Below are 12599 nucleotides of genomic sequence, written 5' to 3'. Positions count from 1 at the left end.
TTCAGACCTGAGACAATAGGGTCAATACAAGAGCCATTGACCAGGGTCTTCCCCTCTGGACAGGTGCAGCTGGCCCCGGTTGGATTGAGCAAGCACATAAATTCGCAGGTCATCCGTAGACAGGGATTGGCCACTGAATACAAAAAAGATAAAGCCTACATTTAGCTTGGAAGGTACAATAACATTTAGATGAATCATCGCTGAACTTCAGTTTAAAATCATTATAATTAAATAATTAAAAATAATGACTCCAAAAATAATTAGTTGCGTCACACATATTGCATTCAACCCTGTTAACACATCAATTTATCTATTACAAAAAAAAAAAAAAAATTTATTCCTATTACAAACTTATTATAAGTAAATATTAAAATATTAAAATTTCTAGGGGGTTTTAGGTTTTTTTATTATTATTTTATTATATATATATATATATATATATATATATATATATATATATATATATATATATATATATATATATATATATAAAATAATAATAATAAAAAAAACTAAAACCCCTTAGAAATTTTAATATTTTAATATTTACTTATAATAATATTGAGGTTGATGATCAACATATTCTGAAGGCTAACCCTTCTTTCACTGACTAATTACTGAAAAAAACAAAACAAAACAAAACAAAAAAAAACATTTCAGGTCCTATTTTGTACTCTATTTGTAGAAAGTGTCATCTAAATTTGTTTCAGTTTACTTAATTTCTCAAAGCATCTCATCAAACTGGCAACTCAAAAGTCGCAGATTTGAAAGCCATTGCTCAAAGATGTCGGCAGTATAAGGGAACATCTGTATCAATCTTTATTGTTTTGCTGAGGACATCAAACCTATACTTTTAGCTTTTGCTGCCAGTGCAGAAGTCTCTCCAGCAGGCTAGATCTCTGACTTTAATGAGTCAGTGGGGACTGGCTCAGCTGCCCCTCACTACAAACCCACAAGAACAGAAAGATTTTTTTGAGGTTGTGAGGTCATTAACACAACCAGATAACAAAAAGCAACCAAGACCGACAGCAGAGGCGGCCCGCTTCTGAGAAGAGAGCATATTAGAAAGCTGACACATGTGGCGGTCACAAATGCAACGCATAGGGGAGACAAATTAAATGGGTGTTACATTACAGTAGTGAGCTGTACTAATTTTTGAAGAGTGTTATTTGTCTCAATGAGGTGCACAGAACACTAATGAGGAAATCATGTGCCAGAATTTCTAAATGGGGCAAATTAGTGTGAGAGCGCATTCCGCAAATGCGCCGATGGGACTGGCAAGTTTTGCGCATGATCTACTGCTGATGCGCAAATTAAAGAACACAGACGCAGTCGAATCATTTACATAATGATACATAATAATTTACATAATTAACATAAAGCAGAGCTGATGCTCATCAGGTGCGGGTCGACACAGGCGCAACTTGTTACGTGTAATATACGGATAACTTCTTACTGTGTGGCATTCCAAAGAACGTGCTCTCTGTTCTCTGCGGTTTCTCCTCCTAGCAGCAACAATTGCAGCCATGTCGCAAAACGGGACAAGACATGCTTTTTGGGTGTTAAATAATGGCGCAAATACCAGTAAATTGATTTGCGTAAACATTAGTAAATCACATTGCGCGATTCATTTAAATACTCTCCTCTCATAAATTTTGCGTCTGAAAGGGAAACTCCTACAAATGCATATGCAATAAGGTCAGCTCCAAAAACAACTCAGTCCATGCCTTTTCAGTGCTAATTAGTGTCTTTTGTAAATCCTGACAGTTATTTTTTTAACGCCAAAAGAGGGTTAGTAAATCTGGCCCCATGTGTTTGCCTCAGGTAAAAAAAAAAAGAAAAGAAAAAAGAAATCATGCATTTCTTTGTTTCAAAAAATTGTAGCTGTATAAACAAAAACTCTGGCAATTTACAGGATACTATAACAGTCTCAAAATACTGTGCATATAACTATTGAAGGATATCACTCTGACCTTCAAAACACTGCAAAAGAATTATCTTTCAAAAACCTGATAAAAGCGGCAAGTCTGAATCTATAAAAAATTCTTTTAGGATCCATAAAAATAACTCTTAAAACAGAACAATTTCATCACTCTCCAAGGTAATAAAAAGGAAAAAGCACTAAATAGAAAACATTTAAAGAAAATATGCTCTCTCACCATCCTGCTGCTTGAAACGATGAGAGATCAGCACATTTGTTGTTTTTTCAATACCCAGATTGAGGGGTTCAATGTTCTTTTTCCCATATTTGTGTATTCTGAACACTTCATTTTTCAGTCCTGTTCCATAAATGTAATCCTCAAAAATATCTATTCTGTACGGTTGTGATATTCCTGTGCAAGCATGAAGTGAAGCAAGGAGATTAGACAAATCAAATATTTTAAAACCATTCAATGCTACAATTTCAGGGATATAAGATACATGAACAAAGCAAAATACTATCAGATTCCCTTTCAAGTGTTCTTCTCACCTTGCTTGCCATCGATTACCACCAATGGGTCTGAGCCATCGAAGCGGACACTGCCAATGACAGAGAGCTCGGCATCGGCCCAGTACACGCGCTGGCTAAAGTAATCAATCGCCAACCCTACAGATAAATAACGGGAAGAGTTATGGTACAGAATGTTAAGAAACTTTACACACTTAAACATGGACACATTACAAAAGCAACAGCTCACCAAAAAAAAAAAAAAAAAAAAAAATCCAGTAAAAGAGAAGAGGTTACTACTGACCAATAAATAAATAAATATCGACATATAAGAAGAGTTTCATTCATCTAGGTCATGAGACCGTAGAAAGACTGGTTTTAAATAGCTTCAAATTATATATTGGTGTAAACAGAACCCTGCTGTTTAGGTCAATATGGTGCTAAATTGAACTTTTTATGTAATTAAATAACCTTTAAGAAATCCTTGCTTCATTGTGGACATATTCAGCACAAAAACTTCAGATCTGTGTCCTTCTGCTCTTCCTGAAATAAACTCAGCAAAAGTTTGTCCCATATTTCTCTGAGTTTGCATTGCTTGACTCATTATATTTCCTCTTTTGATTAAAGACTCGGATGTTGCATTTTTGTACCTTTTCTAGAGATGATGGATTCCTAAAGCTGCACTGGAGGCGTAATATTGGCCCCTATAAAGGAGGCCATGGTTAAATGTAGCGGTACTTAGTGTTTCCCTGAGGAACACGCCTGCAGGTTTACCAAGAGGCATTGCATCTAAAACATTCCCTCAAACTCGGAAATGAAGAAAGTGCTGTGATGTACCGAAACAGGATGTGAGACCAACACGCTCCTACACAAATGCATTCAGACCTTGACCTCGTCCCTTTAGAAAGAACCAAAACAACAACCTCTCATTTATCACACTCACACAAAAACAGCTGAGGACTCAAAGGAAGGAGTTAGTGTTGAAATACAGTACAGTACATGCTCGTCACATTGAGAATTACAGAAACATACCCGTGGGTCTCCGAAGGTTCTTGTCCAAAAGTACTCTACGCATGGAGCCATCCATCGCACTCTCCTCTATATGTGAGTGGTCACCTATTACTGACCAATACATCATCCTGAAACAGGTCAAATCTTTATTTAATAAATATTTAAAAAATATATTTTTTTATTTATTATTTGATGTTTTATAAAAAATATTTAAAAAATGTATTAGTATTATAAAAATGTACTACTTCAATATACAACAATATTAATATCCTTGTTTCATACAACTAAGCAAAGGTAATTTTACTTCTTATATATTATTTTTAACCTTACAGGTGTTTTTTCTCAGTATTTCAGCTTATATACAGCAAGTCAGTGTAACACATTTGCTTATTTGATAAATGACCTAGAAGTAATTCAGGGGCATATTACAGAAAGATTTTAACTTTAGAACTTATCTTATCTTATCTTTTTGGTGACCATGGTAATTTCAGTTAGAACCTCATTTAGGACAAAATCTATTACAGAATGACATTTCTTAAATTGCTGGAGTCAAATTGACAGGGTATTACAGAAGCATCCTAACTTGATAACAAATCCTAAAAACTTAAAAGTCCACCTGTGGTGAAAATCAAGTTTTTAAATGATGTTTACATGTCTATGTGGTGTTTTTAATATGCTTTAAGACAAACCATGTGCAAATTCATAAGTCAACACCACTGTATTTACTCCTTTAAACTGCAGTGAACCACAGACATTCTCAAAAACACATGTTAAAATCGGTGGTGTTTCTGACGCCACAAACTACCTTGTAACCAATCATGTCAATGTGTGATTGGTCAACGAGTGGATCTCTGAACTGGTGTGAGTGAGTGGAGACGGGGCTAATTTTACATATTCAATGATCCAGGTATACTAAATGAGGTGAGGGTGTAGAGTTACATTCAAACTATTTTAAGGCATGAAGAATTTATTTATTTATTTTTTATTATGTCATTTGGGTGATCAAAGATACAGAGGGACTTTAACTTTAAAGTCAGGAGAGGACCAGCCCCACTGGTGTCCTAACTTCCAAATTATATGAAAGCCAACTGTAAAAATTGCATAACAATAGCCACCTGAGAATGGCGTCACGTTTGTTAATGATACAAGATGAAGAACAGCGATGTTTGATTGTTTGACGGTGGAAAGACTTTTTGATCACCCAAATGTGCTGCACTTTGACGCTAAAACACAGATAAATATTTACAGACTGCCATGAAATACAGTGATAGGCTTTGCCTTTTCTACCAAGCTTAACTAAACTTCTCTTTCTGCAGAATTTAATTAAAAGCATACCTATTTTGTTTCTCCATTTTAATCTCTAGTGTTTACTTCACAGCAGTTGCTTGCATGTCGTTGGTTTCTTGGTATCAACAGAGGTGTTTAAGATAAGATGAGATTTTGTAAGAATCCTGAATTAAGTTAAGATTTGCTTCTGTAAAACGAATTTGTGCAAAATCCTAAATTAACTTGCCAGATCTTATCTCATGACTTAAGATACAAAGTTTCTATAGTAGGCACCTGAATCCTAAATATTTTTTTAAATGATAACATTTATTTGTTTTCAAATTATTAAACATCTTTATTTCCACTGGGCCTTTTGAAACCCACTGCATATATTTAAAAAAAAAAAAAAATGCAGAAAATGGAGCCCAAATAGTATTGAAACATGCTCCTACCCTTTTACTGGATTGACAGTAATGGCATAAGGCTCTCCTGCAATGTCAGTTATCAGACGGGTGCAGTTGGGTCCCTTGAGTTGCCCCACATTAATAGAGTATCTAAGCTTGGTCCAGTGAGCTGTGTAATAACTGAACCAGTGCATCCTAGAGTGGTCTGTCCAGTAGATATTTCCAGTCACCCAGTCAGCTGACACATCTCTGGGTCTGCGGAAGTCTGGGCACTGCAAAAGTCACCCAGATAAGAAGGTGATTCCCATGTGGGCCAAGACATCACAGAATATTTAAGATTATGAATATGATAAGGTATGTTTAGGAAAAAGTTATTCATAAATAAACATTTATCAAAATTTCAGAATCTGCTTTTGATAATGGACAAAGTCATACTAGGTTTGGACAAAAATAAAATATGATTTTGTACTGATATTTCATATAACCAAACTTACTAATCACAGGGAAGATCAAAATATAATATACAGTACAGTCCAAAAGTTTGGAACCACTAAGATTTTTTAATGTTTTTAAAAGAAGTTTCGTCTGCTCACCAACGCTACATTTATTTAATTAAAAATACAGTAAAAAACAGTAATAATGTGAAATATTATTACAATTTAAAATAACTGTGTACTATTGAAATATATTTGACAAAGTAATTTATTCCTGTGATCAAAGCTGAATTTTCAGCATCGTTACTCCAGTCTTCAGTGTCACATGATCCTTCAGAAATCATTCTAATATGCTGATTTGCTGCTCAATAAACATTTATGATTATTTTCAATGTTGAAAACAGTTGTGTACTTTTTTTTTTCAGGATTCCTTGATGAATAGAAAGTTCAAAAGAACAGCATTTATCTGAAATACAAAGCTTCTGTAGCATTATACACTAACGTTCAAAAGTTTGGGGTCAGTAAGAATTTTTATTTTTATTTTTTTTTAAAGAAATTAAAGAAATTAATACTTTTATTCAACAAGGATGCATTAAATCAATCAAAAGTGGCAGTAAAGACATTTATAATGTTACAAAAGATTAGATTTCAGATAAACACTGTTCTTTTGAACTTTCTATTCATCAAATAATCCTGAAAAAAAATATTGTACACGAATATTTTGTACAATTGTACACATTAAATGTTTCTTGAGTAGCAGATCAGCATATTAGAATGATTTTTGAAGGATCATGTGACACTGAAGACTGCAGTAATGATGCTGAAAATTCAGCTTTGCCATCACAGGAATAAATTACTTTGTCAAATATATTCAAATAGAAAACAGTTATTTTAAATTGTAATAATATTTCACAATATTACTGTTTTTACTGTATTTTTAATTAAATAAATTTAGCCTCGGTGAGCAGACGAAACTTCTTTTAAAAACATTAAAAATCTTAGTGGTTCCAAACTTTTGGACTGTACTGTATGTCTTGTCTGAAATCTCTGTATTTATAAAACAGTGGTAAAATACATCAATTATGTACTGACTATTTCATTGAAAAGAACATATACCAACATAGAAGCAGACTGTTTGCTGTTTGTCTGCAGTCATTATATTAAGGAGATGTGGAATTACTGTATTAATTAGAAGAACAATTAAATTAAAAACGAGTTTGAAACGAGATTTCCTGAGAAAATATGACGTATGCTTCACACAAGACTCATGATACTTACTATGATGCCAACATTTGTTTTAGTTTGACTCCTGTTTAGGATATCTTTGTAAAAAAGTCCACCGGGATTAAACTGAGTAGCCCAGATAAACTTTTGTTGGTGATACAGAGCATCCATCCCAATGATGCGGGCATTTTCCTCGATGCGAGCATGTACTTTGTGTCCATGGCTCTGGTTAAATGGATACACAAAACTTCGGATTTCAGTGTCATTAGCTATGTAGAGCACTCGATCTTCTGGTCCTGCCCGTTGAGTTATTAATATGCAAAAAAAATGAAAAGTGGCTAAATTCCATTTAGGGTTTAAGACAACAGTTTGACAATTACAGATGCAGATAAATCATTCAACACAGCAATATGCATTTTAATCAATCAATAATCAGTAATTCATACTCAATACTTTACAGCAAGAAGACAATATATAGTTGTATGTATGGCAATATATGGTAAAAATGTACCACAGAAATGATACTTATACTTTGAATGCTTTAAAATGTATATCTAGGCCCTGCTGAGCTAATGTTTGAAAAGATTTTATAAGTGATTCAAAGTCTAAATAAAATGTCACAGTGAAGGCAAAGGTCAAGTCAATAGAAAATATAGATCCTTACCTTTTGCTATGCAGCTACCATTCATATCCTTATAATTTTTGTCACATGTACATTTGTATGATCCTTTTGTGTTTGTGCAATAGTGAGAGCAAGCGCCAAAGTTAAGGCACTCATTGATTTCTGCAAAAAAAAAAAGAGAAAAAGAACAAAAAACAGTTATCCAGGAACAGCGCTTTTTGGAAGACTTCTTAGGCTGTGCAAACTGTGTGATGTTCACCATAAGGATTTTTTTATTTAATTTTCCTTCCACATGCTGAGTGCTTGGAAATAAAACGTCAGATGTGGTCTGCTCACTGCATCTCATTGATCTTTATTCCCAGCAAAAACACTATATGTGAGTGCACAATCCTTTTACTGGAAATGTTCTTTTAAATGCAAAACATTTTCCGTAGGTTAAGCATTTTCAGGAGCTTAAGCTTAACTTTAGCCTCTGGTTTAGTTTTACCACACAGAGAGGAAAACACTGATCCTTGATACATTTTTGATCCCTGAAAAATTTTGAATCTCAAAAAATGTGTAAGAAAACCTCTAAATGATAAAGGGATTGACAGGACAGGATTCAAAGCCAAACCTTGGAACCTAAAAGTGTGCAATTTATGTACCACTAGCCAACAAAACTGCCACAGGTAATGATTTCAAACAAATGTTTTCAAACAAACATTTCCCATCTGCCATGTTTGGACTAACGGGTACAAAACTAGGGGCATTGGTTTAAACCAGTGTCAGATATGTATTATATCTGCCCCCTGGATTGTTTTTTATTAGGCATATTTACATTTTCTTTTTCTTTTCTGCAGTGACAGTGAGTAATATTTTCTGCAGTGACAGTGAGTAATATTTTTATGTGAAATACATTAATCAATTAAATTAATTGATACATTTAAATAAAATATTGAATTATTAAAATAAATCCTCAGTCTAATTAATTACATAGACTGTTACCAATAAATTTAAACATCATATCATATTTTATGTGATAAAGTGCTTAACACAAAATATTGGGAAATATATCACGTTGATATATCAGATATATCAAAAATAGAGGAATTCATCATTACAGGGATTTTCCAGTTTTATTTTCTGGGGCATTTTGAACCCATTAATTTCTGACCCTGGTTCAGCTAATGTTGTTAAGCACAGAATCACTCAAACAAACTGATTGCAATTCTTTTTGGTGCTGCTGATGTCACAGAAATTGCACACTACACCTTTACATTGAAAGTCTAAATCCACTTCCCCCCTCAGATAAAGCAGTGAATCATTTTTCTGAACGCTAACAGAATCAGGGAAGATAGTCTGACAGTACCTTCACACTTTCTGCTTCTGAGATTTCTCTGAAAGCCAGGTTTGCAGTGGCAAATTGCATTTGTGTTTGTATGATTGCACACTGCATCCTCTCCACAAGGATTCATCCTCTTTCCACATATGTCTCCATTTGAAGCTGGAATGAGAGACAGCTTTGAAGTGACATACTTTATACTTGCACCCCACCATCCCAGTGCATGATGGGATTTTTTTTGTGTTTTGATGCTTGGTCATTGGCAACAAATAAAATACGCACAAGAAAAAAAACTCATTTGGAAGATAAGCCTGAATGATTTTCAAATGACAATTCCAGATGTACAACATGTGTCCATGTAATCCACCAAGACTGTCTTAAATCTGAGAGATTTGGTAAACACATACAAGCCTTGCAGTCCTGTTCATCTGATCCTCCATCTCCACAGTCATCAAACAGGTCGCACTGTAGCTGTGCGGGTATACATTTACGATTACTACAGGTAAACTCTGCCTTCCCGCACGGTTTGGGCCTAGTTGATACAGTCTCTGGTTTGGGCCCCATAGGAAATAAGGAAAAAAAACAAACTTCAGCTGACACATCTTATTCAGCACCACCCAAAGTGACTTCCATCAAATTTACTTACTAAGATCATTTGAGTGATTAATGAGTACTGTATGTATCTGAAAGACGTCAGAAACTGCCACCAAAAAAAAAAAAAAAAAAAAAAAATCACTAAATTTTAGACTAGGCCCTTTATTTGTTAATTAAAAAAAATGTATGGCTCAAAAGATGGATTTCCTATTGTTCTGGTAAGGATAAAGGCATCATCAGAGACTTGTGAATAAGCCTACCGCATTCATCTTCATCTGAGTTGTCCCCACAGTTATCCACATTGTTACAGATTTGATCAAGCCGTAGACACACTCTGTCATTTCTGCAGCGATATGGCCTTGCTGGAGGACAAGGTAGTTTGGCTATAGAAATGAGAACAAAATGTTACAGTATGTGCCAATTTTCTGCATTGTAATGCTACTGACTAATTTTTACTGTCTAGTATTTATATTAACATTATATTAACAAATTAAATTAGCAACTTTGGATGGAAACATAGCTACTGACCCATATGTTGCAACCTGGAATCAATAGTATCAATGATATACTTTTGCTCATGTAGTGTATTTAATTGGTAATGCAGTCAGTGACCCCTACATACAGACAGAGTTTAACATCAGAAAACTCGAATGGAAGTTCAGCAGGTGAGAAGCACTGCTGTAGGTCATATAATTCCAATGCGAGAGTTGAATATCCTACCACACATCTCGGGGTCTTCATCAGAGTTGTCTCCGCAGTCATCCTCACCATCGCACACCCACACATGCAGCTTACACAGGGTGTTGTTGCAGATGAACTCATCGGGGCGACAGAAGAAAGCATCTGAATAAACAACATTAAACTGTTTTTTAAAAAAGATATTTTGCAGAAAAACAAGCTGAACAAGCACATACATAAACACTTTGGTCATGTCCAAAACAATTAAATTATTTAATTTCTCAGAAAAGATGATATTTTAATAAAAAAAAAAAATAATAATAATAATAATAAATGTATTATAAATATGGTAACATTTTAGCTTGAGGTCCAATTCCCACTATTAACTAAATGCTTATTAGCTTATATAGTACTAGCATATTGACTGTTTATTAGTACTTATAAAGCACATATTAATGCCTTATTCTGCATGACCATATTCTACATCCTTTAATCCTACCCCATACCTATACTTAACCACTACAACAACTACCTTACTAACTATTATAAGCTGTAAATTAGGAGTTTAATGAGGCCATAGTCATTGTTAATAGTGAATATGTGTTGCCCAAGCTAAAGTGTGACCATAAATATGTACATATTCATACCATGACCACAGTTTTCCTCATCGCTGTGGTCCACGCAATCAAACACGTCATCGCAGCGCCATCGTTTGGGGATGCAGTGAGCATGGTTTTTGCACAGAAACTCATCTTCTTTGCACTCCTTGACACAGTCCATCTGGTGTGAGCAGAACAGCAAAAGCCTAAAATACTCACTTTCAAGAGGAAGAGATTGCTGTACTTGTGAAAGTGCAGAAAGTCTCTGTTTCCATGGAGTCGAACATGAGTCAAATATACAAGATGATCAAACAATATATATGTTTACAATATGGTGCACAATCTGCACATTTTTATCTTACAGTTAATAAAAACAATATGCCTTCATGTTATTAATTGCTTGTATGATACAAAAGGTCATCAAATATGAGCTTCTGAACTAATGTATTTTAATATTATATTAATGTACTAGTGTTCTATATATGTCTTTGGTTTTGAACCTTTGATTACTGATGTATCTGATTAACCTAATTAATAGTTTCACTGTGGAGTGTCACGTCAGTTACACTGTCAATGTTTCATCTGTTCTACACTGATAAAAAATCCAGCTGAAATCAGCTTTAGCTGTAGCTAGTTTAGGTGATTTATTAAATGGAAGGGCTGAGGTCTGCTTGTGAGACCATCGCTGTCAACCTGGTTAAAGCTGGTAGGTAGGGAACCAATGAAATCAAAATTTCTTTCTTAAAGTGGTCATATGATGTTTTCCTCTTCCTTTAATGTATCTGTTTGTGCATGTATACAATCTGCAAAGTTACAAAGCTCATAGGCCATGTCCACACTAATACGTTTTCGTTTGAAAACGTATATTTTTCTCTCCGTTTTGGCCTTCCGTCCACACTGAGACAGCGTTTTAAGTAAACGAAAACATAGCTTTTGGAAAACGCTCTCCAAAGCGAATAAACTTGAAAACGCCGTCTTCGCGTCGTAGTGTGGACTATGAAAACGGAGGCTTTTGAATATGATGACGCATTTTTAGTCATGTGATGCAGTCATATGACCAATTCAGCCAAGACACGTCTTTGGCCACTTTATACTCCTGTGTTACTCGCAGCAACAACTCCACCTCACTGTCGGTCCATTTAAAAAACTCTGTGCCTTTCCTCGACATTGCCTCAAAGTAAATAAATGCCTAGCGGGAATGACGCAGATCGAAGCTTTACTCATGCGCAGTAGGGGGGTGTAAGTGTTTTCATATGTTTCAGTGTGGATGAGCAACTTTTGGAAAACGTTTGAAAATGTTAGTGTGGACGCGGAGCGTTTTTAGACGAAAACTCCATCCAGATTAGTGTAGACGTAGCCATAGTCTCCCACAAAATGATTTTTTCTATCTAACAGAGAACACTGATCTAGACCTGCCTAAAATACATTGATATTACTGTCTCAAAGGTCCATGTCACAGTTTGAAATATTAGCATAATGCTCACACAAAGGCATACGCAAAGAAAGAAGGCGAGGTTTTGGTGAATTGAAATGTTCTCGTCATGTTGCGGAGACGCTGCGTGTTTGGAATGCGAAAGCAAAACTGCTTTTGCTTTCAAAGGTTAAACAGAGGTTACGATTTATTTATAAAGCTGTTCCTGAGCAGTACAATCCAAAGGTTTGCTTGTGTACAGTCATTTTACAGAGGACAGCTTCCTGAACCTTGAAGTACAATGCAGGCTATATACGAAAGACTACTTTCCACTGTGAAATGTTCTGCTCAAGTCGTGCTAGCAAAGTTGGTTTCGATTGATCGGTTTGATCAGCCACATTGTCAGAATCTGATTTGGGCTCGGCCTGATCGGATAAAAGTGATGTCATTATAATTAACTGTGTTTACAAATGCTTTAGAAGCCTTGGAAGCTGAAGCTCGTGATTATGTTAAGGGATGTTACATTTTTGACACACACTATTTGGCCAATCACAATGCATTGGATCAGCTGGCCAATCAGAGCAGAGAGGTTTTCGTAAGGAGTGGC

At 35.1% G+C, this 12599-nt stretch overlaps 1 protein-coding gene across 1 annotated transcript in view; it reads right to left on the bottom strand.

Moving 5' to 3' along the window:
* lrp1bb (low density lipoprotein receptor-related protein 1Bb) overlaps positions 1-12599 on the bottom strand; it is a 359341-nt gene that overhangs the window by 32216 nt on the left and 314526 nt on the right. Inside the window, exons 70-81 of the mRNA XM_067410627.1 lie at positions 10630-10762; positions 10025-10147; positions 9565-9687; positions 9118-9258; positions 8738-8872; positions 7432-7551; positions 6822-7063; positions 5158-5381; positions 3461-3567; positions 2471-2587; positions 2160-2333; positions 8-133 (exon numbers count right to left, since the gene is read on the bottom strand). Coding sequence (XP_067266728.1) covers positions 8-133; positions 2160-2333; positions 2471-2587; positions 3461-3567; positions 5158-5381; positions 6822-7063; positions 7432-7551; positions 8738-8872; positions 9118-9258; positions 9565-9687; positions 10025-10147; positions 10630-10762 — 1765 coding nt within the window. The remainder of the gene's footprint in view (positions 1-7; positions 134-2159; positions 2334-2470; positions 2588-3460; positions 3568-5157; positions 5382-6821; positions 7064-7431; positions 7552-8737; positions 8873-9117; positions 9259-9564; positions 9688-10024; positions 10148-10629; positions 10763-12599) is intronic.

Source organism: Chanodichthys erythropterus, chromosome 14, assembly GCF_024489055.1.
Source record: "Chanodichthys erythropterus isolate Z2021 chromosome 14, ASM2448905v1, whole genome shotgun sequence".
Lineage (NCBI taxonomy): Eukaryota > Metazoa > Chordata > Actinopteri > Cypriniformes > Xenocyprididae > Chanodichthys > Chanodichthys erythropterus.
This window is presented reverse-complemented; position numbering and strand designations above follow the sequence as displayed.